Source organism: Epinephelus moara, chromosome 6, assembly GCF_006386435.1.
Source record: "Epinephelus moara isolate mb chromosome 6, YSFRI_EMoa_1.0, whole genome shotgun sequence".
NCBI lineage: Eukaryota > Metazoa > Chordata > Actinopteri > Perciformes > Serranidae > Epinephelus > Epinephelus moara.
Window position 1 is genome coordinate 31936785 of NC_065511.1, and position 26284 is coordinate 31963068.

The window sequence follows — 26284 nt, forward strand, 5'->3', positions numbered from 1 at the left end:
CAAACATTGATTTGTAGCGTGAATGTGTTTTTATCTGTTTTAATTATCAGGTCCATTTGTTTTGGAGAGGAAGAGACCTCTGCAGATGTTTCAGCTCGTGGTTAAAACATCCTGTATATTAAACACAGAAGGAATTCTAACTGGGAGCTCACGCTTTGCAGATGGGAGGAGTTTCAGCTGGTTGCAAACTGCAATCCTCACCACTAGATGCCACTAAATCTTACACACTGCTCTTTTAATTAACCAGGAAAAGCCTCATTAAGACTAAAAATCTCCTTCACAAGAGGGAAAGCAGCACATTAAAACAACTTTGCAGACATACAACATGTAACAATTACAGAAAAAAAAAAATCAGATTTACAGCATAACAACAAATCAGATCATCATATCTTGGATCACATTGAGGCAAATAGTCAAAGCATCTGCAACCCAAAGCACCTTTTTCCAATTCCCTTAATCTACCACTGAAACACACTAAGAGCTTGTTTCTCTAGCCCTCTGGACCCAAATCAGTCTGCAGTAGATTCCAAGCTGCAGGGGCAGCATACCTTTTCCCACTGTAAGACGAATGTTGGAGACAGATAGCAAGAGTAAGTCTGATAAATATATGTCACAGAGTGTTGAAAGTGAGGCTCCAGCATTTTTCAGATGGATAAACTTAAAAAGATAATAAGACAGAAAGTTAAGAATTTCCTTAAAAATAAGGACATGCTGGTGACAACGTCTACAGATGGACAGTTAAGCTGTGTATTAACTAGAAGCATTTTGAACAGGGTTAGATAACGCTGAAGGACTCCTAAGAATTTTAAATATCTCTTTGGTCTCTGATTCACTGTGACAGTTGTTTGTTCTGATTATCTTTTGGCCTTTGGTCTGTATTTTTTCACAATGTCACTAGAGATACAGACAGGAAATGAGAGAAGACAGATGTGCAACAAAGGTCCCTAAGTGGAATGCATCTTCACAACTATGTCACCACAACACCAAAGTTGTCATTATTTCTGTCTTTTCAACACCAAGGCTCAGGAACAAACTGCACAGAATACCTAAAAACTGTAAAATGCTGGAAGCAGGCATCGCCCATCTGGTTTATATTCATCATCCTGTTTACTTATTCTTTCTTGGTTCCAGATTTAGATCCAAATTTTGCCAATTTTTTGACAATTTTATTTCATACAGCTGCTTGTGTTTAGACAATGTCGAACATTTGAGAACTTCAGCTTCATTTGTTAAATTAAAAACGTGATTTTTGTAGTAAAACATTTCATATTTCTCAAAGTGAAGTACAGAAAAAGTATTGTTTTGGTATCGAAACTCAGGTATCATACCAACACTGGTATTGAGAGATGTAGGACAATATGCAGCCCTGTTTACAGAGTAAATAAATAAATGATTACAAACAAAGAAACAAATTTCTTCCCATTCTGCAGGTATCATTTGTCAAGAACACCTCAATAAAGGTGATTAAAGGAAAAGTGAAGTCTCTTCCAACTTGGGTCTTGTTTTTGTAGCTCTGGTTATCATTTACACTCCACATGGCAATCAATCAGTTATGATAACATTATGCACTGAAGTAATGACTGAGGTCTGGGAGCACTGCGTCACTACAATAAAGTCCAACGGGGCAAGAAACCGGAGTGGTCAGACAATCAGACGGGATGTAAACAACACAACAGTTTGGCCAGACTGAACTAAACCGCTTTAGAAGTAAAACAGAAGATGAGCATAAACAAAACATTAGTAAAAGTACTTTATTGCAAAGGGAAACTGGTCTGAGATGAATCAAGAAGTCAGTCTGCCAACTGTGCTGGATGTTTACAATGAGACAGTTTGGGAAGTGTGCCTCAGTTTTAGTTTATCTTACTTGGGGGTTTGTCTGAAATCTGGTTGTCTGTCTGACTGCTTGTGTTTTAGTAGTGATTTCTACTCAGGTTGCCAATAAGAAGGATGGTTAAAACTAGTAAACTAAAACCTGTGTTGCATACCATTGGGATTTTTCTTTAACTCCGATCACTTCTCAGTCACTGTTACCACAACTCATCCCTAAAACACAACCTGAACAACTTTCTGACACAGGAGGCTTGTTCTACAAAGCCAGGTCAGCTCACCCAGGATATCTTCTAGTTATCTGGTTTGACTAACCCGTCACATTGGCCGTCTGGATAACCGGTACTACGAAGCTGGTTATCAACCAGTTCAACAGCATATAGGCTACTTTTTTTTACCTGTCACTCCGCACTTTTGTCCTTGGATGCTTTTTTCCTCAGTGATCTGATTGATCACAGGTCAGTCTGTTGACAGGCTGTGATCCGATACCCTGAAGTTAACCTGGTTAAGCAGGTTAGCTGTTCAGCATTAGTTGCCACAGTGATTTACCCTGGTAAAACGAGAACCAGCTTTGCAGTGCTGAAACCCCTGATTTAACCCTGAAGTTACCTCGCTAACTTCAAATCCTGCTTCATCGTACAGGCCTCTGAGGTCCTTAAGTCAAAACGTTAACAAAAGACGAAGCAATGCTGTCATTGCAGTCAGTTTCTCCCAGTTAGGATTCCTTTAGTGTTCTTTGTTCAGCAGGTTTTTTCTCTTCCTCTCTAAAACAAATGGACCAGTGGATTTAAATGAATAAAAACATTGAATAAAGCAGTTTCATGTTAAACAGCAGGGTTTTTCTAGTGCTGTTTTGCATGGCAGGGGATTAAGATGAGCTGCTGCTAAAGCTTGCTCAGCTTGTTTCTCTGATAACTTAAGATCCAGATGTCCGATGACTAACGCTTCAAACCTATAGTTAAATAAGAGCAAGATCTAAAATGTGTATCGTAAAAATGTGGCTTAAAACTGGATAAAAGTCAATTTATGACAGCTTCAGGCAGACAAGGCGAAGGGGATATGACGCCACTGAGAGCAGACCAAATGACACGGACTGTTTCCTTGATTAAAATAACAGATTTCGCTGGGTTTGAATATTGTTGGAAACGTTTGGGATAATGTAAGTCCACAACTTAACAAATCAATATAATATTGATCTAGTCGTTTTTAGACATTTTAATGTGGAAAAATTACATAATATATTTTCAAGGCCACTGACAGGCTTCATGATCCGTAAGTAAACACACAAGAAGCCTGAAGTGAAAGACATAAAAACTGTCTGCTACTGAGCGTCAGACTGACAGGGGGACAGAGTGAAAGATGGATAGCAGCAGAGAGCAGGTGAAAGAAAAGTAAATGCAGCTGAAAGACAGACAGTCAGTGTTTTTGTACAGGAGCTGTGAAAGTTACAGATGTGTTTTACTACCAGAGAGAGGGCACGAGAAGAAAGGTCTGCCTGCAATATATAGGAGCATGTGAAGGAGGAGGAGGGGGTTGCTGCCTTAGGGCTAAAAGCTTTGTTCACTTTCTTCACACACACACACACTCAAATGCCACACACACATTTAAAAAAACATACACAAGTCAATCCTGGTCACACATAACACTCTTACGTGAAAGACAAACAGCGACCCAGACAAGACTAATGAGTTTTGAGCAGGAACAGATTACGAGGAAAAGCGGGAACCTTTCACCACATGTGTGTTTCTGCAGGGAAAGCCCAGGTGACACGTCGTCATTCTCCATGCAAGTCTCTGCCTGCACAGCTGGCCGTATCTCCTCAGTGCTACATACAGGTTAAGGCTGGCCGGTCATTCCTTCGGCATTACTGCGACTTTACACAGACAAAACAACTGACCGTTGGCCCCCGCGGCCATAAATCAACACACTCCACACGCCAGAGCTGATCACTGTATGCATGCACACAAATCCACGACATATGTTGGTATACGTGTGTTTGCTCTCAGCGATTAACATTCCCAGGCTAATCTTGTGACCGAGGCCGTGTGTCGGTGCTTTGCAGGGCACCACCCAGCTCTCAGCCTTGAGGTCAAGGCTGCCAGGAGTCCTCCGGAGGAAACATGGCTCATCTATCAACAAGTGAAGGAGGCCCCGTGCTGCGCCAGACGAACAGCGAGAAACATCAGTGTTATTCTCAGGAGAAATTTGAGTTTGAGCCACAAAACAAGTGAAGTTTTCTAAGAAAAGGAAAGACAAGAAAAGGAGAAGAAAACACTAGATAAACACTGTAACCACATGATCAATAAGTGAAACCAGAACTTTGCTCCGAGGCAGTGGAAATGACAACCCTTCCATGTTCCACTTTCCGTGTAGCGGCTCTACAAACCCACATCTTATTTCAACAAACCAACAGAGTGATAACTCTTGATTTAATACATATTTTCATAACAACACATGGGTGTGAGAGAGGTTGGAAGTGTGGACAGCTATGATCTTTGGTCCCAGGGCTCATTTTTATTAGCACTTCTCAATGTCTGCACTGAACTATGTAAAAGAGTTTTTACTGTAGACAGTAATGCTGCTTCCTCTGCCGGGAACCTTCTGCAACTGGATCTGAAGTTGCAAAATTTGGACCCTTTCTGTGAATTTAAATCATTGCCCAGAAACTGTGTGCTCTGTCCTCTGCCTGCCAATGCTTTAGTTGTTTTCAGGATAAAATCTTTTGCATTTTGTTTGTTTTAGAAATGCCGTTATTTTGTGGCATATCTTGTTTCTATGTTCTTTATAGGCGCAATATGGCCAAAATCCTTCATCACGGTACATGTGATCAATATTCCAGTAACAATATATATCATGATACAGTCTGGAAATTCAATTAGGAAATGGTAATTCATCACATTTGATTATTTCTTCTTCTATGATGACTTTGTGTGTGTCTGTCGCTGTGTCTTGCAGGTCCTGTTGGGCGGAGCTGACTACGTGCAACCGCGAACACCTGGCCAGTCTCCCAGTGGCTGCTTATTTAAGCCTGGCTGTGCAATCAGTCCGCTCTCTTCCCCTCATCCGGCACCACGTTCTTGTTTATTTGGCTTCGGCCTGGTTTTCAGTTTGTGTTCTACACCATACACCCTGCATACATCACTCACTCACCCATTCACCTGCTGACACACTGAAACACAGATTTACACCCCTCTTAATTATGTTTTCGCAATTATCTTTTCTTAGCAATGAATCTGTGCACTTTCTAGTTGTGTGTGTCTCCCATTTTGCATGGCCCATGAGCCGGGTCATGACATGTGGTACTTTCATACTAACAAAAAAAACAACAACCTCACATGAGACAACACTTGAGTCTAAAACAAAGGACATAAAACATTCATTCATTCATTTTCCTTAACCACTTATCCTGTTGGGGGTCACAGGGGGGCTGGAGCCTATCCCAGCTGACATTGGGCGAGAGGCAGGGTACACCCTGGACAGGTCACCAGACTATCACAGGGCTGACACATAGAGACAGACAACCATTCACACTCACATTCACACCTACGGCCAATTTAGAGTCACCAATTAACCTGCATGTCTTTGGACTGTGGGAGGAAGCTGGAGTACCCGGAGAAAACCCACGCTGACACAGGGAGAACATGCAAACTCTGCACAGAAGGGCTCCCGAATCAGGAACCCTCTTGTTGTGAGGTGACAATGCTAAACTAAAATTCTTTTAAAATGGAAGCTTAAAGATTCCTGAGAACAATTATTACAAGCTTTACAGGTTTCTGTATTTCTAACTTCACTCTTCTCCATGTCTGCCCAAATCATGTTACCTTGCGACGCAGCTGGATTCGCGAGCTCATGCTGCCCTGCTTTGCCCCGAATAGCTCCCGCGGTAGAAACAGTATTGCTGAACCTCTACCAGTGGACACATCTCTACTGCCACACGGTGTCAAACATTAAGACCCAGGGGCTAGACCCGGCCCGCTAAAGGGTCCAATCTGGCCCACTGGGTGACTTTGCACACCCAATAGTGATGCGCTTGAGAAGGCTGAGAGGTGCCATGTTTCAGGAGCAAGTTGAACTTCTTTTCTTTCACTTTAGTTTAGTGTGGTGATGTCAGGATTACGACACAGGAGTGGAAATGTATAGAAAAATGCACATGTAATGACAGTGAGTAGTAGTCTGTGGAAAAACTGAGAGTTAAATTGCATGTATTCTTCTGAAGACACCACAGGCTGTTTGTCATCTGCCTTGTAAATTAATTTGCATTTCTAAAAAGTACTTCTTTAAACAAAAAGAAAAGGGAAAAACTTGAAGTTGTTTATTATTTTTTACTGGTCCGGCCCACCTGCGATCAAATCAGACTGTGACTAAGTGGCCCGTGAACTAAAATGACTTTGACACCCCTGATATATAACCTCATATCACCAAACCCTAGGTCCTTATCTGTACCTCAGTGTTATCGCTGACTCTCTTGGCCTGGACATAAACAAAGGAGATTTTTAATCTAAATGAGGCTTTCGTAGATAGAGGACTAGTTCGACATTTTGGGAAATACACCTATTCCTTTTGTATGCAGTGTCAAACGAGATACTGATCTTATATCTGTCTGTTTCATGTAAGGCTGCAGTCAGCAGTAGGTTAGCTGAGCGTCGCAAAAAGACTGAAAACTGACGTGTAATAACGACTAATTGAGAGATAGAGAAATAGATACTTTTAATTGTCCCTGTAATTGTGATTTTACAGGCGTTTATGTGCCAGATTATTTCCTGTAGTCAGTTTTACACTTCAGTTCGTGTTTGGATTGAACAAACAAGATATAATCTGCTAATAAGTAAGCTTCAGGGGCGTTGGTCGGGATTTTGTGACTTTCTGACAGAGCCAGTTTCTGCTGTTTCTGGTCTTTGTGCTAAGCTGAGTTAACCATCATATTTACCATTCAGACATTAGAGTGGTATCAACTATCTAATCCAACTCAGGGAAGCAAATATTCCGCAAAACGCTGACCTATTCTTTTAAAAAAAGACTGCATCAGTAAAAAAGAGTGAGAAATTAAAGGTGTGGTGGGAAGTGAATGAGAGAACAGGCAGAGATGGATGAAAAGGAAGATGAAAGAAGGAAACTCAGGGCACACAGGAGCTGATATAAACAGACTTTAACAAGCAGATGTACCTGGTCTTTGTAGAGAAGCAGGTACTGCTTGTAAAACTACTAAAGCAAAGAAATTACAGATCAGTCTGACTCAAAGTGTTTGCGTGTGTGTGTGTGTGTTCAAGCTCTACAAACAAAAACATCTGGGCCTGTTTGTCACTTCGTGAGAACAGCAGTAAGCATGGCAGGGTCTGCGCACAGTCATTAAGCTGACGAGTGTGGCTCCGCGCTGATAGTCGTAATAATATATTTCCTGTGTAACAACGCCTGTGTAATGACAGAGTGTGATTAGATCATCTGATTCTCGCCGCCGCAGCCTGAAGCCACGTTAGCGTGCAGAGTTGGCACAACACAAACTCCTCAGGTTTCAGCTACAGGAGCGAGATCACTGACATTTTTGTGTGTGTTTCAAGTATTACGTGTTTTTTTGTGGTGTTATTTCTGTGGTGGGAACAATGAAGTCAGAGGTTCTTTGGTATGTGAATGCTTTACCCTGCATTTATTTGTGTTTAAATCAATCTAGAAAATAACCAGTTACCATGGGGCTGGTTATAGTGCACTTACCAAACTTAAATTGATGTTTGGTTTCCTGACGGAGACCTGACAAGTTATGAAGGGCAGTGTTATATTTGTATCTTTACTACAAGGGTTGTAAAAGAACTTTTTTCAGCCCCGCAGTAATCTCCACCAGTGTGTATTTGGGTGGACCAGACTGATGTTGCCAGACCAAACTGCAAATGCAAATTAGTCTGAAACCTCTCAGATTATTTTTGATTTCCAATGGGCTCTATCGACGGCTGCAGATCAAAATGCCTCTGGACACAGCTCGGCAGATCTCCAACCAATCAGAGCAAGTAGCACTGAGCGACGGACAAATGTAAACAGACCACAGAGTGCAGAGATGAGCTGTGATGGTTGAAGCATCAACATGTTTGTGAACGGGTGTTGCCATTTTTGCCATGCGAGTTTGAAAATAGTTCTTTAAATAGAAAGTTTTACATCAGCGGCAGCCATCTTGGTTGTTTTTGAAAATGCCTCAACAGCGCTCCTTTTGACTAAGCTAGGTTTATGCTCGCTCTAGTGACCCTGGTGTGAGGGTGCGCCAGCCATAAATGACATCATCACGTAATTTGTGGAAAGCGGGAAGGCTCTGCAAGTTGTCAGTCATCGTTCTGAAACCTGCCCCATATTGGATAAACAGTTGTGATCGGCCCGACCTGGCCAGGTCAGCTGGAAATCTGTCTGAACGGCAGGGGGCACAGACACATCTGCCAGAGCAAATAAAGCATGCGCTCACAGATTTATCTGGTTCTCATGCTAAGGATGGATTGTATTAGCACGGAAACATTTGGTCTATTAAACAATTATTTGATTGACAGAAAAGAATCCCCAACTATTCTGATAATCAATCAATCATAGTAGGTATTTTTCATACCAAAATAGTGTGCTTGAGAATTTGTTGCTTTTCTGTCATATATCGAATTTTTGGGCTGTTGGTCGGTCAAAATGAAACATTTTAAGAGGGCTCTTTAGTCCTTTTTTGTCATTTCATAGGTTAAACAATTAATTAGTTAATCCTTCTAAAAGTCATCGTCACATTTATTGGTGAAAACTAGAAAAAGGCTCTCAGTAGAAGGCATATCTCCACCACATGGTCGTGTTCTGGCTGCTATGTGGCCGCCCGAGGAAACTGCAGCCACTCTAGACAATTTTAGCAGATACACTGCAGCACATTGAAGCCTATCAAAATACAGACCTCATCTATTTGTGATGGAGCTGCAGTGTGTTGCATTAAGCAGATCGAGTTTTCCTGCTAACAGACACTGTATGTAAAATATAGATGCAATGCAACTATGAGGATCAATGTATTTTTATAACTAAAATATAGCAAGAAATCTTTCATCCAAGTTGTTCATAACTCGACTTTTAACAGTATTAACTTTTTCTGTAGGTTACAGCACAATCAGCAGGATATAAAAGCAATAAACACAATAAAAACAGACAAAAAAATACACAATTTAACTACGCAGCCCACTTATGTATGGTAGAAGCATAAACATCAAGGGAAAATGACCAAATCAACAAAATCTGCAAGTCTGTCAAATCAGGCAGGCAAAACACTGCTTCTTAAACTCCTGGTGTGGTCATACATAATAGGAAATGAAACCATGTCGCAGCCATGGCAGCCAGAACACTGCAGGGTGATAACAACAACAAAACATAGATTTATTCCTCTCCTATCATGCCTAACTTTAGTAGATCATAACATATCATGGAATAGAACTGATCTGTGGATGCCCCCTTTTGAAATGAGACCAGACTTTTTATGGATGTCAGTTTCTGAGCCATGACAAAGACCAAAATAAAGCCTACAAAAGACAGTACAGTTTCTTCTTCTTCTTAGCCAAGACAGTTATGGAAAAACTGCAACCACTACCTGCCGGTTAAGAGGAGTGAGGATTCAGCAGTCAGTGACGATATGAAACAGCCAATAAAACAGTCTTCTCAACAATTATTATTCCCTGCAACCACGAGAGGTCCTTGAACATACAGTCATCAATGTGCACACAGAATATTAGGCTGATTGGTCCAGTAGTTTGCCAAATTAGCAGCAGACAGACGGGTACACACACACTCACACACACACACAACCAAATACATGATCCCCTTTAGGCTTTTACCAGAAGAAAGATAATAATCATTCGTTGCAGCACTAGGAAAAAAACTCTTTCTCATTTTCACCGACACAAAGCTTTTCTCTTTTGTGTTTTGGACATTAAACAGTGCTTTCAAACAGCAACAGTTGCTGCCAGGATATTTTCCATTGGAAATTACTCTCTCATTGTGCTGCAATTGATCTTATTAGGCTCTGTGGTGATGACCTCCTACTTACACGCATCTTAAATCCACATGCTTGTGATCTCGCCTCACTTGCTGTTGCAGAGGCTCACACTGTTAGTGATTCTTTGCAAATATTTACTCTGAAAAGGAGGACAGAAAGGCGAGAGGGAATGCTTTCAGAATCAGCAAAATCAAAGACTTGAGAGAGGAGAAGACGGGAAGAGGAGTGTGTCTTTCTCTGAAATGACTGCTTCAAGCTGGTGTGTCTCCATTCCTTTTTTTCCTTTTTTCACTCAGCTTCTTCTCAAATTCCACCTTTTCCTCCCCTCTCCCTCTGACAGAATAACTTCTCCTCTTGTTACACTCTGTGCTCGCTCACACCAACACACACTTTTCCATGAATCCCTCTCTTCCTCTGACACAAACATCCTCTTGTCTTCCTGCAGAATCTTTTTCTCTCCATCCCGCTCTATTTGTCGCTGCCTCCACTAACGGGACCGGCTCTGTCCTTCCACACACACCTAAACACACACATCCTCACCAGCCTTCATCTCCATTTCTTCTTTGCTTCGCTCCCTCCCCACCTTTTCTCGCCCCTCGCACTTTAGCTCGCCCTCCCACTACTGTGTGCAGATTTTCTAAAAACAGAGCTCTCTTTCACTACTACTTAACTACGTCACTTCCTTCACTCTAACACTTACACACACATCACCCACATCACACACACACTCTTCCCCTCTTGCCCTTCTCATTTCCTCTGTCCCTCTCTTGGTTCCCCACTTGCTTCTACGCAACAGTAAAAACATGCACACACACACAGCCAATCACACTTGTGATGGGCCTCAGGCGCGGTGTGTTATGACAAACACACCTAATAGATAATAGGATGTGTCACACTCAGTCTGGCTCACTCCCTCAATCACACACACACACATATATATATATATAGTTCATACAGGCCTGGGCAAAGTCCTGCCTTCATCAGCACTTGAACTTTTAAACAATGAAAAGACGTATAAAAATGTGGACCCTGCAGGAGCAACACGGCTAAAGCAGCGGCTAATGTTGGGTAAATATGTAACCCAATGAGTCAGGCTCAGCCGTCACAGGACTGCTATTAGCGTTGCTGGCACACACAGGGCGAGTATTCTGCCAGCTACTAAATCTGTTTTAACATGGGGGACTATCACACAGAGCCGGGCAGAGACACAGAAGAAGAAAGAGAGGGGGATAAAAGAGGGCAAGAGAGGCTGCCAAATTATCTAAAGAGAGACAAGTCAAGGGCCCACAAGTGCCAACCTGGCCCCACATTCAAGAGTCTACTTCCCCTCGATGAGAGCCAGTTGTAGAAATAATGTGTGAGGGTGAAAATGCATGTGTGTAGATGTATTTGAACTTTAATCTTATCATCTCCCCCTATACGCTCTCACTTAAGACAGACCTGCTACAAGTGGCCTGCTGGAATAAATAACCCGGTCACATGTCACTCTGAGTATTTTTATCCCTACGATCAAATCTTAAACGGGACGATGGATCAGTTTGCTTCTGTTTTATTTCACTCATCTGTTCCTCCATCCATCACATGCGATATCTCACACGTGGTTGATTGATTTTCATGAAACTCGAGCATGAGTCATACTTTACAACTGGTGCATTTTGCTTTCTTTTTTAAAATGTCACTCTGATAAGCCCAAGAGAGATGTTAGATCATATTGCTTTTTGTTTTTATCCATATCTAGGACTTAGTACTGTTTTAGTCCACATACCAAACAATACTTACTAATATGTAATATTCTGTTGTTACAGGTCTCTCAGTCAAAACAATGACAAAAGTAATGCCATCATTACAGTGAGTTTCTCTCTGTTAGGATTCCTTTAGTGTTCAGGAGGTTTTTTAACCTAAGCCAATTTTTTTGCAGAGGTCTCTTCCTCTCCAAAACAAATGCACCAAATTATTTAAACTGGTAAAAACACAGAATAAAGCTGTTTCATGTTAAAAATCTGTGTTTTCTGATGCTGTTTGGCACAGCAGGGGCTGAAGGCGAGCTGCTGCTAAAGTTTGCTCAGCTTGTTTCTCTAATAACTTAAGATCCAGATGTCCGAAGACTAAAATCCTTCATTCAGTTTATCACACAAAAAAAAAGGCCTGAAACTGGATAAAAAAGTCAATTTATGGCAGCTTCTGACAGACAACGCAAAGGGGCTATGATGCCACTCAGTATGTTTACATGCAGCTTGAGAAAATCAAATTACTGGCTTAGTCCGAACGGACTTTTAAATGCATGTAAACAGCTTAGTCCGGCTGAAATTGGACTATCCGTAGCTCAACTAACACACCAAGATAATTCAATTGAAAATCAAACTATTGCTGCATGTATCCACTTAGTCCGAATCGGCGTTCTGTTGAAACTACACACACATTTCAGAGTCAAGAGTATTCAGGTTCAATTTCCAGTCCTACAGGTATCATGCACAACATCCACAAATCAGTTATTTCTTACCAAATGCCTCACTACAAGTTATCATTCACACTTATGGACTGAAGGAAGACGCTGCAGTTGCAGGTGTTAAATTTTCGTGCTTGTGCAAGAAAATTTCTTAAAAAAACATTCAAGCTGAAGTCTGTGACTTTCCACATGTCACTCTCTCCAGGGCCAAGAATTGATTGATTGAAGTTTGAAAAATGACAAAGATGGCGGAGGGTTGTGTGACAGCCTGCTCTTAATTTGAAGCAGGCAAATGTGCACGCCAGCCAAGTGAGACACTGCAGCTGATTTAGCTTAACATATGTGAAATGTGTCACATGTGTTTTTGCACGTTGCAGGTGCCGCCTATAAATGTCTAACATCCTTGGACTTTATGCTTTAAATTAAATATTCCCCCGTAGCAATGGATGCAGAATAAATTTATTTAAGGCCATTGTGGATGTGATCTCGAGGAGGAACACTTGATGACTTCAACTCTTTATCCATATTCACCCTCAATCTCACGTTTAATTGAGTGAAATCAAGCGTGGCATTCCTGTCTCTGAAACCTGAGTTACAGCAAGGCCAACCTCAGTTTCTCACCTGTGTGTCGAGGGTGAGTTTAGACACAACTGCCCTGTCTGTGTTGAGGGCTCCTCTTTTTGGCAGCACGTACGCACACTTTGTTACTGATAATGCTTCGCACTGAGCCGCACTGAGAGGTATGGAGCAGGTCGCAATCATCCAATCATCCCCGCAGGCCCCGAGCCAGACAGCACATCACATCGATACACACTGTGCCACTGACACAAACGCATTTGCAACACACTGACACACAGGTTCTGGCATAAATTTATCCTCACACGTATGTGCAATCAGTCGCACAGACACGTGTATAGCTTCACAGCGGAGGTGTGTATTCTGGTTGTGACCCAGAATACACACACGCAGTAGCAGTCAGTTTCCATCCGAGTGCTCATGGACAACCGGCTAGTGTTGGAGCTGGGGAATGATCTACCTATCAAATACACTCTGCTGACCTTCAGCTCCTCCGTTTACGCCCGCCTAACTGCTCCCTTCAGCACACGGCATGCATATAAATCGAGCATGACTGCAGGCTGAATAAAGCAGAGGTGAGTGGGGGAACACACACTGAGGAGTTGAAAGTGAACTGCTGAGGTTATTAAAAGGGTGTGAGGCCAGAAAGATGATGTTTCTGGTGTCTACGTGTGGAGATCTTACCTGCGAAAAGCACCTGCGGTACTCCTTCTCTGGCCCAGGGCATCTGTACACCTGAGGAGCTCCTCTTCCTCCATCCCTGCCTGGTTCCACTCCCAGGTGCGGGATGTGGGGGTGCTGTAGCGGGTAGATGTCGCCAGGTGGTGGGGCATGGGGGGCGTGGGGGCTGAAGCCTGGGTGGAGCTCCCTTTCTCTGTGCACTGGACTGGAGCGGTGGAGAGGAGGGGAAAAAGGTGACGAGATGGCGGGGGAGTTTGGTCGGGACAGAGGAGGGACGGGAGGAGGCGGGGCAGTGACAGAGTGCCAATCAAACCGATGGCGGCTGGATAGGTAAGATGGTGATGAGGAGCGTGAGAAGGGGTGAGAGGGCGGGGCTCGCTCTCTTGCCCTCACATGCTCTGTGTTGGTTTGTGGGGGTCGGTCAACATGGCGGTGTGGGTTGCCAGTTGTGGTGGTTGTCGTGGGAAACTCCTCAGCAGCAGGCCCCTCTGTGCCCTCCTCCTCCTCGTCACGCCTCCCTGCCTCACTATCTTCTCCATCACTCCCTGTCACCTCTTCCTCTGTCCTGTCTACGTCATCTTCATTGACTCCAGTTGGTGTTTCAACATCAGTGCCGTTAATAGTGTGGCGAGCCTGGCGGTTGGGACGATGCAAAGGCAGAGAGAACGGGACTCTGCCGTACCCAAACTGACCTGGACGGATGGCAGAAGGCCTGCGAGTGAAAAAGAAAGAGGCAAAAAAGGAAAAAGGAGAAGAATAAGGAAGTATTTATAAAGATTTAGAGACGGACACAGAGAGAGCCAGAGGCAGTGACAGAGATAAAGAAAACAGAAACACAGGATACATTTCAGATACAGCTCATGTTAGCTGTCCAACACAATCATAACTAAGACTGAGCCAGCAGGCTGCGGTGAGCGGGCAGAGTAATGCCGTGCCTGTTTGTATGACAAGAGCCAGAAGTACTGATGTAATAACACAGCAAATACCAGCTACGGGCATAACTCCAACTCCCAACACTCAAAACTTCATAACAAACCCTCTCTAATGCTTAAACAATGTCAGCACTTTAACTAACGGCACCTGAATGAATCATGAGCGTGTGCATCAAATGGCACTCTGAGGAATCTTTTGTTTTGGTGACGTCTTTGTTGATAACTCATCGCTGTTTCTGAGTTGCAGTTCCCAGAGGTCACAGAAGTTTCATGCCATGTCATCAGTACGTTTTCTGCCAGCAAGGCAAATCTCACTTCCTGTTTGCTTGAGTCACTTTTTGTGGAAAACTCGTGGGGCTCAGCAGAGCCCACGTAAAAGCATCCTCTGAATGAAAATTGATTAAATCAGTATTGCTGTGTTGTCTGCTGCCTTTTGACCTTTAAAAAACACTTTTAACTACAAGAAAATGTTGGAAAAGTGTAATGAATAATAAATTGCATCTTAAATACATACTGAGTGGCGCATTTTACATTTGAAAAAACGTTTGACAAACTCAACAGCAATGTTTCTGTTCAGATATCATGACCTGGCTACTCAAGATAATCCACAGACCTTATTGGGACGTTTTCATGTAGGAACCATTTTCTTTCAACCAAAGTCCACAAACACCCGCCATCCGAATCATGCTGCTGAAGGAAACGTGCATCTAGTCTTGGACAAGAGGCTTGTGCTTGTGACAGCACAAGATGTTAACATTAATGGCGTCGTCTTCGGCTGAGCTGTAACGTTAACTAGCTCAGTGGTACTAGGTGAGCTAGCAGCTGATGCACGCTTCTTTTCTCGCAGTTATTCAGTTGGCGGGTGTAGTTCAGTAGACAGAAAATAGTTCCTACATGAAACTGCTCACAACAAGGTCTGTGGATTATCTTGAGTAACTGGGTCATGATTTCTGGAAAGAGACATTGCTGTTGAGTTTTTTTAATTGTGCTTTTTTGGCGCGTTGAGCACCACAAGCTGAGTGCCATCTAGTTCCATTATTTGAGAGAAGGCAGACATCTCCACGGCCAATATCTCTGACACTTTGCAACATTAAAACAATCCAGATTTATAAACAGCGCTACAGGTAGGAGGAAAAACATGTATTTTTGATTTTAGGGTGAACTGTCCCTTTAACTCTTTGCCAGTCTCACTCACCTCCTCGCAGGCAAACCGTCCCGATTGGCAGAGATCGACCTTCTGCTCCCTGCAGCCCTCGCTGTTCCTGGATTGGTTGGTCTCCTGATGATGCGTGCTGGCTGGTTGTAGCCGTGTGAAGGGGCGTGGTAGGGCGATCGGTAAACAGACACATGGTCTTGATTGGTTGGGGGGAATTCTGGCTGGTAATAAGGAGGGTTTGGATTGGCCTGTCCTGGTACAGGAGCTCCTCCACCTCCACCTCCTCCTCCTCCTCCTCCTCCTACTCCTCCCCCGGTATTGGTATTCCGATACAAAGGCAGCCCCGGGTTGTGATGGGTGGGGATTGATGGGGAGTGATAAGGCTGGTGTTGCCCGGGGTAACGAGGAGGGTAAAAGGGGCGCAAAGGTGAGATGACAGGACCTCCGATGCCTCCGGGCACATAACCTGCCCAGTTAGGTGGAGAGTGGGAGAGGGGAGGGTTCTGGGGAGGTGGAGGAGGTAAACACTTCCTGCTCCTCTGTGAGACGCCTACGCTGCAGGTCTGAGAGCATTCAGACCACTCCCCCCAGACTGACCACACCCCCTCCACAGGCTCTGCGTCAAACACCTGTCTGGACCGTCTGCCTGCCACCTGGCACACACACACACACACACACACACACACACAGAAACACACACGTATTAATTATGTTCAGTATACACACCACTGAGCTGCCAACCAGTACCAGTCAACAAGGAAACCATATGATTTTAAAAAAAAAGAGAGTCAAAAGTGACGTCTTTAAATGTTGTGTTTGGTCAATCAAAGTCCCACACCCCAAAATATTGAGATATATGACCTATAACTGATACAACCAAGAAAAGAAGGTACAGCTCTCACTTAAGAAGGAGGAACTGGAGAGTTTTTCACTATTGTTGCTTGAAAATGACAGAAATTAAATTTTCTATAACAGCAGCACAGAAAAAAACCAAGATACAAAGTGATGGAGACCATGTGGAGCAAATAAAGTAGATCATTTCCATGTTTTTTGGGGCAGACCAACTATTACACTTTATTGGGTGGAGCTAAAGAAATGAGAAATAAGTGCAAAATTTCACTTTTGAGGTATTATTATAATATGACATATCATGTAGGTTCTGCTGTAACTTAAGTTTGCAGAACCTTTCTGTACATTTTGAGTAGTGTATGGTAGTGGACTATGCTAAAGTCTCATTATATTTTCTTATTGAGAATACAAGCACAGTTATTTACGCCAGGTTTGGTGCCATATGGAAGTTTATTGAGCAGAGAAAAGGAGATTGTGTGTAAAAGACGACATAAAGTTTGTGTTGGTTTGGATTGTAACAGGTTTTTGACCGTGTTATGCAGTGCTCAAGTGTAGTGAAGGGATACGATGAGAATATATAGAAACAGGACATCGAGTCAGTAGTGGACCGCACAAGATGTGACTTAAGAGGGTCTTGGCCTGTCGTCTTGTTCCCTTTTTTGTATTCTCAGTAAAACCTCATTCAACTTTTTCCGATGCGTGTGAATACTAGGGATCTTAAGAAAAGGAACTGAAACATGAGTCAAAACTGAGACACCTCGCTGATTAAGTGGCCTGGGAACTGTGGTATGTTGAAACTGCCATTATAACATCTGTATGAATCGCCAATTAGATCAGACTTCCCATGAAAGAGGAAACAGTCGCTACAGATTTTGAATTAATGCTCTATTACTTGTTACACTGGAATCATTCCTAAAATCAAAAGTAGAAACACGCTGTATGAGGTGTGGTACAGGGTAGATACAGGTGCATGAGTCAAAACAGAGAAGAGAGAGGGTAGATACAGGTGCATGAGTCAAAACAGAGAAGAGAGAACATTTTTTTCTTTTTAGTTTTTTTTCAATTAAAATGACTGATTAAAAAAACATGTGGATGGATATATGTACGTATGTGTTTATATATATGTGTGTGTGTATACATCTGTGAGGATAAATATGGAGATAAGTACTGATACACTTTAAGTCAGTGGTTCCCAACTGGTGGGTCGTGTTCCAAAAGTGGGTCGCGGCTCGATTCTAAATGGACCACAAGCGACTCAGAACCATGTCAAGTTTGTAAAAAATACACTTAATTTTTAAGTACAATGAATTTTCTTCAGAGTTGTTTTTTTTAAAAGTATCATTTCCTGCTGTAGATTGAGTGAATAATGGACAGCTATGTGACAGAGACAGCAATCTAGCTCGACGACATGGCCAAACACAAGTATGACACTGAATGTATTAATCATAATAAGAATCAGAATCGGAAATACTTTATTGATCGCCAAGGGGAAATTGTAAATACAAGTACAAAGAAAGCTAAAAGTTGGTATCAAGAGCAACTGCAGCATGCATAGTTAGCACATACGCACTAAACTATGTGGACCTCAATCTAATGACGAAGGAGAAATGTGGACCCTGTGGCTGGACCAGTTGGGAACCACTGCTTTAAGTTGTTTTTATGTTTAAAAAAACCCTCAGAAATGTATAAGAGACGACAAAATGTTGGATATGGTGGATATTTGGTTGGTTATCTCAATAAAAAGAGGATTAAAAAAAAGAGAGAAAATGACTGAAATGATGATTACCAAAATAGTTGCTGGACTAATGAGGACACTGAGACAATACTCACATTTGACAAACTGGAATCAGTGAATTTTTGTCACTTTGATTTTCAAAATAGTTGCTAATTCATTTCTTATCAATGGATTTATCAAATAATCTTTTAAGATCTAATTACTCTCTGAGATTATGTACACTGTTTAAGTGTAAGATTTAAGGTAATTACCTTGAATCTGTTCTACACTTTCCCTCATCACTCCTCCACCCCCAAAAACAACTGATTTTAAACAAAAGCTCATCTGTTCATGAGGTAACCAGTCCATCATCACCACCTTTCAGCATTCAGCTGGACAAAAAATCTGTGTGAGGCCACTGTGAGTAACTCCGTAGCTTTATCTTAGCTCCTTTAATCTGGTTACCACAATAAAACTGTGTTTCTATTTCAAAGCTTTAATTGAGAGATGCTAAAAAAAGAGATGCTGAATAATGATTCAGCATCTCTTTCTCCTTTCACTCCACTTCCAAGAGAAAATGTTTTAAAAAAATTCTTGATTTTGTGTTGCATTTAATTCAGAAGTCAGTTCTCGGTATGTTTTGTACTTTGGGCTGAATGAAAAGCTTCTGGCAACAAATAACTCAGTTAAAAAAAAAGGTTGACTGGCTGAAGAAACTTAATTGAATTGAAAGTGCTCTTCAAATGACTGTAACTCTACCTCTGCTGTAAAAAGGGTCAAACTGCCAGCCTTGGCGATATTTTGAAGAAGTACTCAACTTAACAAAAACGTTGCCATTGCAAAATCAAAAATCTCTGGAGGGACTTATTTCTTCACAGTAACTGAGTCCACTGATGAGCTGCAGTCTCGTGAGTTTCCTTCCTCTGAGGCCAAAATATAAATCCTGAACTTTCATAGTTCACTCGGGCTTAGAGGAGACTCGGTCACCTGCCAGCAGCTTATGAGCAGATGGATAAATTCATTGGAGTTGGTGTCATATGAACACGCTCCAGAAACGACAACATTGGGGCTGATCTGGCTGTGCATGTGTTTGTATATATATATACGTATATATTATATGTGTGAGTGCACGTATGTGGGTGCCAGGTTCAGGCTTTGATGTCTGCCTCTGTGGCTGCAGATAAATGTTTCTCCTCTCATTTCATAACTGAAGCATTGGCCTGGTTGGCAAAGCAGCAAACATGAGCGCTGAACAAAAGTTTCCATTCAGAAAGAACCAAAACATAAATCTGCGCTCCACTTCTCCCCTCTCCCTCTCTTTGAGTGTGTACATTTGTGTGTACATGGGGGAGTAAACATACTGTACAAACTGTTTGTGGGTTTGTGGGGAGCAGGGGACAGGTGTAAGACACATACTTGTGTGTCTGTGCATGTGCACTCTGATGTATTATCCAGATTAAAAGAGTTCCTGTCTCTGTCTGAGGTAAAATGGCAGGAGGGTGGGAGAAAAGGAAAGAGAAAGGGGTGAGAGAGATGGAGGAGAGGGGGCAGACAGGCCTAATGACTCTGAGTGTGTGTGTTTCTGGTGGGGAGGTGTGGTCTGTTGTAATGAGTGACATCAAACACACAGCTGCCACATAACTGGGACCATTAATGAGCTCCGTGCAGTGACCCTGCAGCAGCCACCGCTGACCTCTGGAGCTACTGGTTAAACTCCTGCGACACTGTACGGCCAGGCCTGAACCAGACAGGAGTGAAGCTGTGAATTCTTCTACGGCTGTTATTACATTTAAAAAACAAAACAAATGATCTTACTACTGGGGGCCCCCTTTCAGCTGTGGGCCCCTCTAAAGGTTCACACGTTTTAAATTCTGTCTTAAAACAATATTGACGTGCCCATATGAACATTGAACTCTTTCAGTTTTGTAATTTTTCTCCTCTGCATATTGGCAGTGAAGAGATCCAGTCCTTAACCAGTGTCCAGTGCATGAGATGGGGGACCAAATCAAAATTTCTCCTTATTTTTTAGTATTAAGAACAACTTCATTGCGAGAGACACATTTTGGCTTCAACATGGTCAACACTTTACTGACAGTACTTTTGTATATAAGATGAAAACACAACAGTTCTTAGTTTCAGATGATTACAAACTAAGGAAAACCTAGTTATAAATATCATATTCTGTCTGTAGATGCCTCTAAATCCCACACACTGGACCTTTCCACCAGCAGCAACAGATTTTTGCCACTTGGCGGCAGCTAAACAAATTGTCAACACATTAAAACATATCGTCACTTTTTAAAGGTCTCGTGTAGCAACTAGTGGCATCTAGTGGTGAAGTTGCAGATCGCAACAAACTGAAACTTCTCCCTAGTGCCAAGTGTGTAGAAGGACAATGGTGGCCAACTTAAAACAGGAAAATGCAAATGGCCCTTTCTAGAGCCAGTGTTTCATTTGTCGAAACAACATGGCAGACTCCATAGATGAGGACCCGCTCCTTATGTGGACATTAACGGCTCATTCCAAGGTAATGAAAGCAACAGGTCTTACTTTTGGGTGATTATAAATGAATGAAAACATAGTTATGAATATTGTATACCATTTCTGCCAATAGATGCCCCTAAATCCCACACACTGGATATTTAAACCTGCAGCAACACAGTTTTGCCTCTTGGGAGCAGCTGAAACAAGTTATGGACTCAGTATTGACATATCATCTCTTCTTAAGTTTTTCTTCCCTTCCTTTTCTTGTGAACTTGTAAAAAACAGTTGCTTTTATACACATCCAGCAATTAGGGGGTCATGTTTCTGGTCAACTAAAGAATGTAAGTCAAATATTAACTCTCTTTTAGCTCTGTTTTTGGTCTCCACCGACTCCTAAAGGCAACATTTGGCTGTTTAGCTGCTGTATGCTCCACTTTGTACACCGGCTAGTCCCTAACTGTGTCTGCTATGACGCTATGAGAACAGTCAGAGTTAACCAAAGCGGTAAATTGCAGCCGGACAGCTAAACAATAACCCAAAACTCACAATAAAGCTCCATAAAGCCAAGGGGAGCTGCAGATTCAGATGAAAATACTCTGGAGTTTCTTCACTGCGAGCAACTTGTTTCACATTGTCATACATTCAAACATTGTTAGTATAAAAACAACTAATATTATAGCCACTTTAAGATAAATAAACTATTTGAAAAGCCTAAATAGATCATCAGAAAAAAGCTGGTTTTGTTAACAACAGGACATGAAAAAATGTTGTCTAACAAAAATAGGACTGGGTATTGATTGATCGACTAAAATAACCAAGTACCAAGTAGCATCAACACTTCTCCAATCAAACGATACCTGTATTTGATCATTTTCGTACCCACATAATCACTATTTCTATTGTTTTGCTTGCAACGGGTCCGCTACTGCAACAGCTAAAACCCATACAGTGTGAGGTGTGGTGAAGTTGAGCGCTGTGTACTTGACATTGTTGGCAGTTTAGCTTGTTGATGATATGCCACCAAAAAAAGAGTTTAAAGTATGGCTATACTACACGGCTGTGGCTTCTGGTGGCATACGCAACTGATTATTTCCATTGACGTGATGGATATTTAATGGAGTCAAAAAAAGGCATCGAATTAAGTGGCGTTGGTATCACTTTAAGGGCATTGGTATCGTAATTTGTTAAATGATACCCAGCCCTAAACAAAAATGAGATCCAAGTTCAGTGGAAGCTGATAGGAAGCTTTATCAGTCTGAGTTAGTCATATCAAGTGGCTCTCTTCCAAAGTAGTGTTTCCTTGCTTAGCTGCAGTGGAGGGATGCGAGCACAAAGAGGGAGTTTAATACTGAAAAGACTGCAGGGTATCCACTTGATTTGACTGGAGAGTATCCACTTGATTTAACAGAATGCGACTGGTGGTGAAGGCTCACATTAGCTTTGGCTGAACATGCATTTTTGCAAAGAATGGTTACAGCACATGCCACATAACCGCAACGGTCTCCAGCCGGGGACCTTTGTTGCATGTCATACCCCATCTCTCTCCCCCGTATCCAGTCTGTCTCTTCACTGTCCAATAAAAGCCAAAATGAGGGGAGGAAAAAAAAAAGAAGGAAGGGATCTCTTTGCCAGTTTGAACATTTGCAGCATCTGATAACTCTTTTGTTGTACACATGGGCCAGTCAGGATTGTTTTACAACACTAAAGTATGTGAATCTTCCCTTTAATTGTCACCTTTCACCCCTCTATCATGATGCTGTTGTCTGTGCATCTCACTTCTAATGAGTTAATGACTCACCTTCCTCTTGGCTGCCTTGGTCACGGAGGTCGTGACCACCACAAAGCCCCACAGCACATAGAGCCTGGAGGGATGAAGAACAGATTTCAAACATCAGCAGGTTGAATAAGGTCTTTTGTAAAGGACATAATTGCTCCATGACCTAAACATTGAATTGGTATATGCTGTGTGAACTCACAGAGACTTTCATTGTTCCCTGTCCAATGGTCATCAGCTTTCTTAAACTTTTTTCCCCCCAAATGTACATTTAGTTTAGAAACAGCGTTTAACATGTTGAGTGAACACCCGATCATATGTTCCAGTGACCTAACTGTACCTCAGCGACCAATTATGCCACTTTCTTTCCCACTACAGGTGGCGTGAGGGCTCCGGCCGGGGTGAACACAAGTTTCTTTTTCCCTTCAGGGGTTCACAGGCAAACAGCTCAATCAATGTGGGGAGGCCTGGGAGGCGCTAACAAACTAATGGGTTTAAACAGCAAGTATGTTTTCCCTCCGCATGCCTCTCTCTGGGACTGTATACACACCCTGAGGATGTGGCTTTAACACGCACACACACAGACCAACCACATTCAATCAGTCACAACATCCAAAATCATCTTGTAAGGTGAGGAAGTTTTAATGTGAGGTCTGATGTTCAAAGTTTGGGTTTATGATGTGGGATGGTGTTGGATGTCTCCTTTAATTTGGGGTTGGTGTCCTTGGATTTGACATGAAACTGCTTTAGGAAGACGCACTACAGCAGTGCCATCTGAGATTAAGTCTTATATTCCTCCTTTAAAGTGAATAGTTTCAGATAAATATACCAGAAGTTGTTCTGTCCATACTTGTGGTTTATCACAACACTCTCCATGAGACAAGTGCATTGGAAACAAGTGGAATACCATCTGTTCATCTGCCAAGAAAACAGCCTGAACATGATCCTACACGACTTGCTAAGATGGACATTTCAGCGCTCACCGCGCGAACCAAACCATCACCGCAATCACCAGTCCGCAGGCCACATGTAGTCAGAGTAATTGGTCCCTTCTTCCCAGTGTGGTGCACCGCCGTGGTCTCTGGAAGCCTCCCCTCACCAGACTACATAACTACCCCGAAAAACACAGACAAAGGTCCCGCACAGTCCGACACAACAGAGCCGCTCAGGCCGAAGTAACGACCCCCTACCCGGTTCCACGTTTCCCTGGCCGCTACAGTGGCGCATTGTAGAATAAACTCAGAGCCGTGGGGACAGAGACGGAGACAGAGATATGCAACAGGGGGGGAAATCTCACAAAAATCCGCCCTGAGGAGAGAGACTAACCTAAACACAGATGCCATCGGGTAAATTCCTATCATATATCTTGCACAGCGGCCAGTGCGCAAAAGAAAGCGTCGTGCGTAAAAGTCCTAAACTTTGCCACAAAAGTGAAAACTTTTTTAAAAAAAACCTCCTCCAATATAAACACCATGCCCGCTACACGCAGGATGCAAACCCTCCATGTGGTGTTGTGTACAAGCGGGCTGAGAGAGGCAGCAGGTTGCAGCTGTAAAAGTCAAAGTTTTACCTGAATAGTAAACCGAACCGCATGCTCCTCCAAGAGTCTCCCCACAACAGGTCTCACTCCGCGACTAATCACCGCTATTGATTATCAGTCCAGGTTTGGTGATTAGGTTGTGGTCCGTTTGTGGTCCGCGCAGTCCTGAAAGAAATGTGATGAAGTCCTGCGAGGGCTTCTTCAGCTCTCTCCCTCTCTCTCTCTGTCTGTCTGTCCCCTTCCTCCTGTCACAGTCACTCCCCGTGATTTTTGGAGAGTGGGAAGGGTTCCGTTTTTTCTCTCTCTTTCACTCAGTTCGCTCGACAACTTTTTTTGGGGTCCTTATTATAAACTGGTGTGACGCCTGGCAGCCAGGGGGCCAGGGGGGGAGAGAAAGGGGGGAGGCAGGAGACACAAAATGGACAGATTATCTCTCTCTCCTCTGCCTCTCTTTCACACGCATACACTCCCACTGCCTCTCTCTCTCTCTTCCTCACACACACATACACACACACACCTCTATGGCCCCTGACTAAGCTATAATAACTCTCAGAGCCGCTTTCTTAGTTGCACAATCCAACATAAGAATGCTACATTGTACTGGGTCACACTGATCTGTAGTAATGATCTACTCATTGTCGGAAACAGCCCTGAGCTGGCAGCATCTGCAGCAGGGAAGTACAAAGCTTTATGGGCTTACCATTGTGCCAAAACAAACTAATTGTTCTATAACAAAGTGGAAAATGAATGTGGAAAGTGGAAAAGGATTTTTATATTTTATGGGATGAAATATGGCTGTCGGCTCACTGGCAGCATGTTAGTTACTGGTACTTTTTTGAATGATATAAACATGGCTGTGTTTTCTCATAACTGTTTAGCGCTCACAAACAGACATGCTCCACCAGATAAGTGCACCCAAGAGACATGCCACTTCTGAGCAGGAGTGATGACTCTGTGACTGTTTATGCGTGTGTGTGTGGGCCGTGAACTCGTCTTGGTTGAGGTCTGAAGCAGATGTGAAAACTGCCTCATGCCAACTTGTTTACACTATATTTATTTGGTTGTAATCCACGGGCCTTCCCAGTGTGTCTAAAACAGAACAAGCCGACCAAGCACAGCCCACAGGGGACAGTGGGGGGTGAAGAGTGACAGAGGTGGAGAGGGAAAAATGAAAAGACCTAAATAAAGATCAATAAAGAGCTTTACTCAGCCTTTTTTAAAAAGAGGGTGATATGTTGTGTGTGGTGTAATGTACAGTAAGCTTTAATCAAAATAAGAAAAATGGTTTTAAGATTTATTGTCAAAGCAAAACTCTTGCACAAAGTTGTACAAATAAGAACTGGTGTTCCTCCTCTGTCTGGTGAGGTTGGCAGATTCAAATGTACTGTTTTCAAGAGTGAAACTGATCGTGTGAGCTGGATGAGTTGAGAGAAGTGGAAAGTGAGTCTCATTTTCTTATGTTTCGTACAAACTATGATAATACAAGAGTGTTAGACACTAAAAAATCAGAGTGGCTGTTTAATTTTGACGTGTTTAAGTTTTCTAACTTTTCTAAATTTTGTTGGAAACGTGAGGGTCTGACAATCTGATTATGAAATCCATGTGAGTTGTTTTTCTTTATTTTTGGACTCACTGTAGCATCGTTTAAAGTGTATGTGCTGCCTTCTGGATTTGGTTTATATTAATCAGTGGCGGCTTTCAAGGCTGTGAGGCATAAGCCCAGTCGCCAGAAGAAAATGTTGGCATTGTACGTTTCTGCAAACCACGAATACATTACATTTGCACGTTTCATAAGCATCATATCAATGTTTCTAAAGTGACGTAGTATATGAGCTGACTTTGTCGTCCAATTGTGGTGTGGATGGTGGATGGTGTGACACCAGGCAGAGGTGCCTGCCAAGCTGCAAACCACTGTTCCAGACCAACAAACAATTAAAAGTGGCTGTTTTTTAGCGAGTCATTGCTGTGTTTCTAGCAGCTTTTTAGGCACCAAACGTGGGTGTTTTGTAGCAACTCGTTGCTGTTTTTCCAGCGGCTTTTGAAGCACCAAATGTGGGTGTTTTGTAGTGAACTCTTGCTGTTTTTCTAGCAGATTTTTAGGCACCAATCTGGGTGTTTTGTAGCGACCCGTTGCTGTTTTTCCAGCAGCTTTAAAGCACCAAACATGAGTGTTTTGTAGTGATCTGTCACTGTTTTTCCAGCGGCTTTTTAGGCACCAAATGTGGGTGTTTTGTAGCCACTCATTGCTGTTTTTCCAGAAGCTTTTTAGGCACCAAACGTAGGTGTTTTGTAGCAACCCGTTGCTGTTTTTCCAGCGGGAA

At 42.7% G+C, this 26284-nt stretch overlaps 1 protein-coding gene across 1 annotated transcript in view; it reads right to left on the minus strand.

Annotated features, from left to right (window-relative positions):
• Window positions 1–24310, minus strand: part of adamtsl4 (ADAMTS-like 4) — a 56268-nt gene extending 31958 nt beyond the window's left edge. Inside the window, exons 1-4 of the mRNA XM_050046115.1 lie at window positions 23994–24310; window positions 22448–22511; window positions 15642–16255; window positions 13518–14226 (exon numbers count right to left, since the gene is read on the minus strand). Of these exons, the coding sequence (XP_049902072.1) occupies window positions 13518–14226; window positions 15642–16255; window positions 22448–22511; window positions 23994–24016 (1410 nt within the window). The 5' untranslated portion in view covers window positions 24017–24310. The remainder of the gene's footprint in view (window positions 1–13517; window positions 14227–15641; window positions 16256–22447; window positions 22512–23993) is intronic.
• Window positions 24311–26284: the final 1974 nt, after the last annotated feature.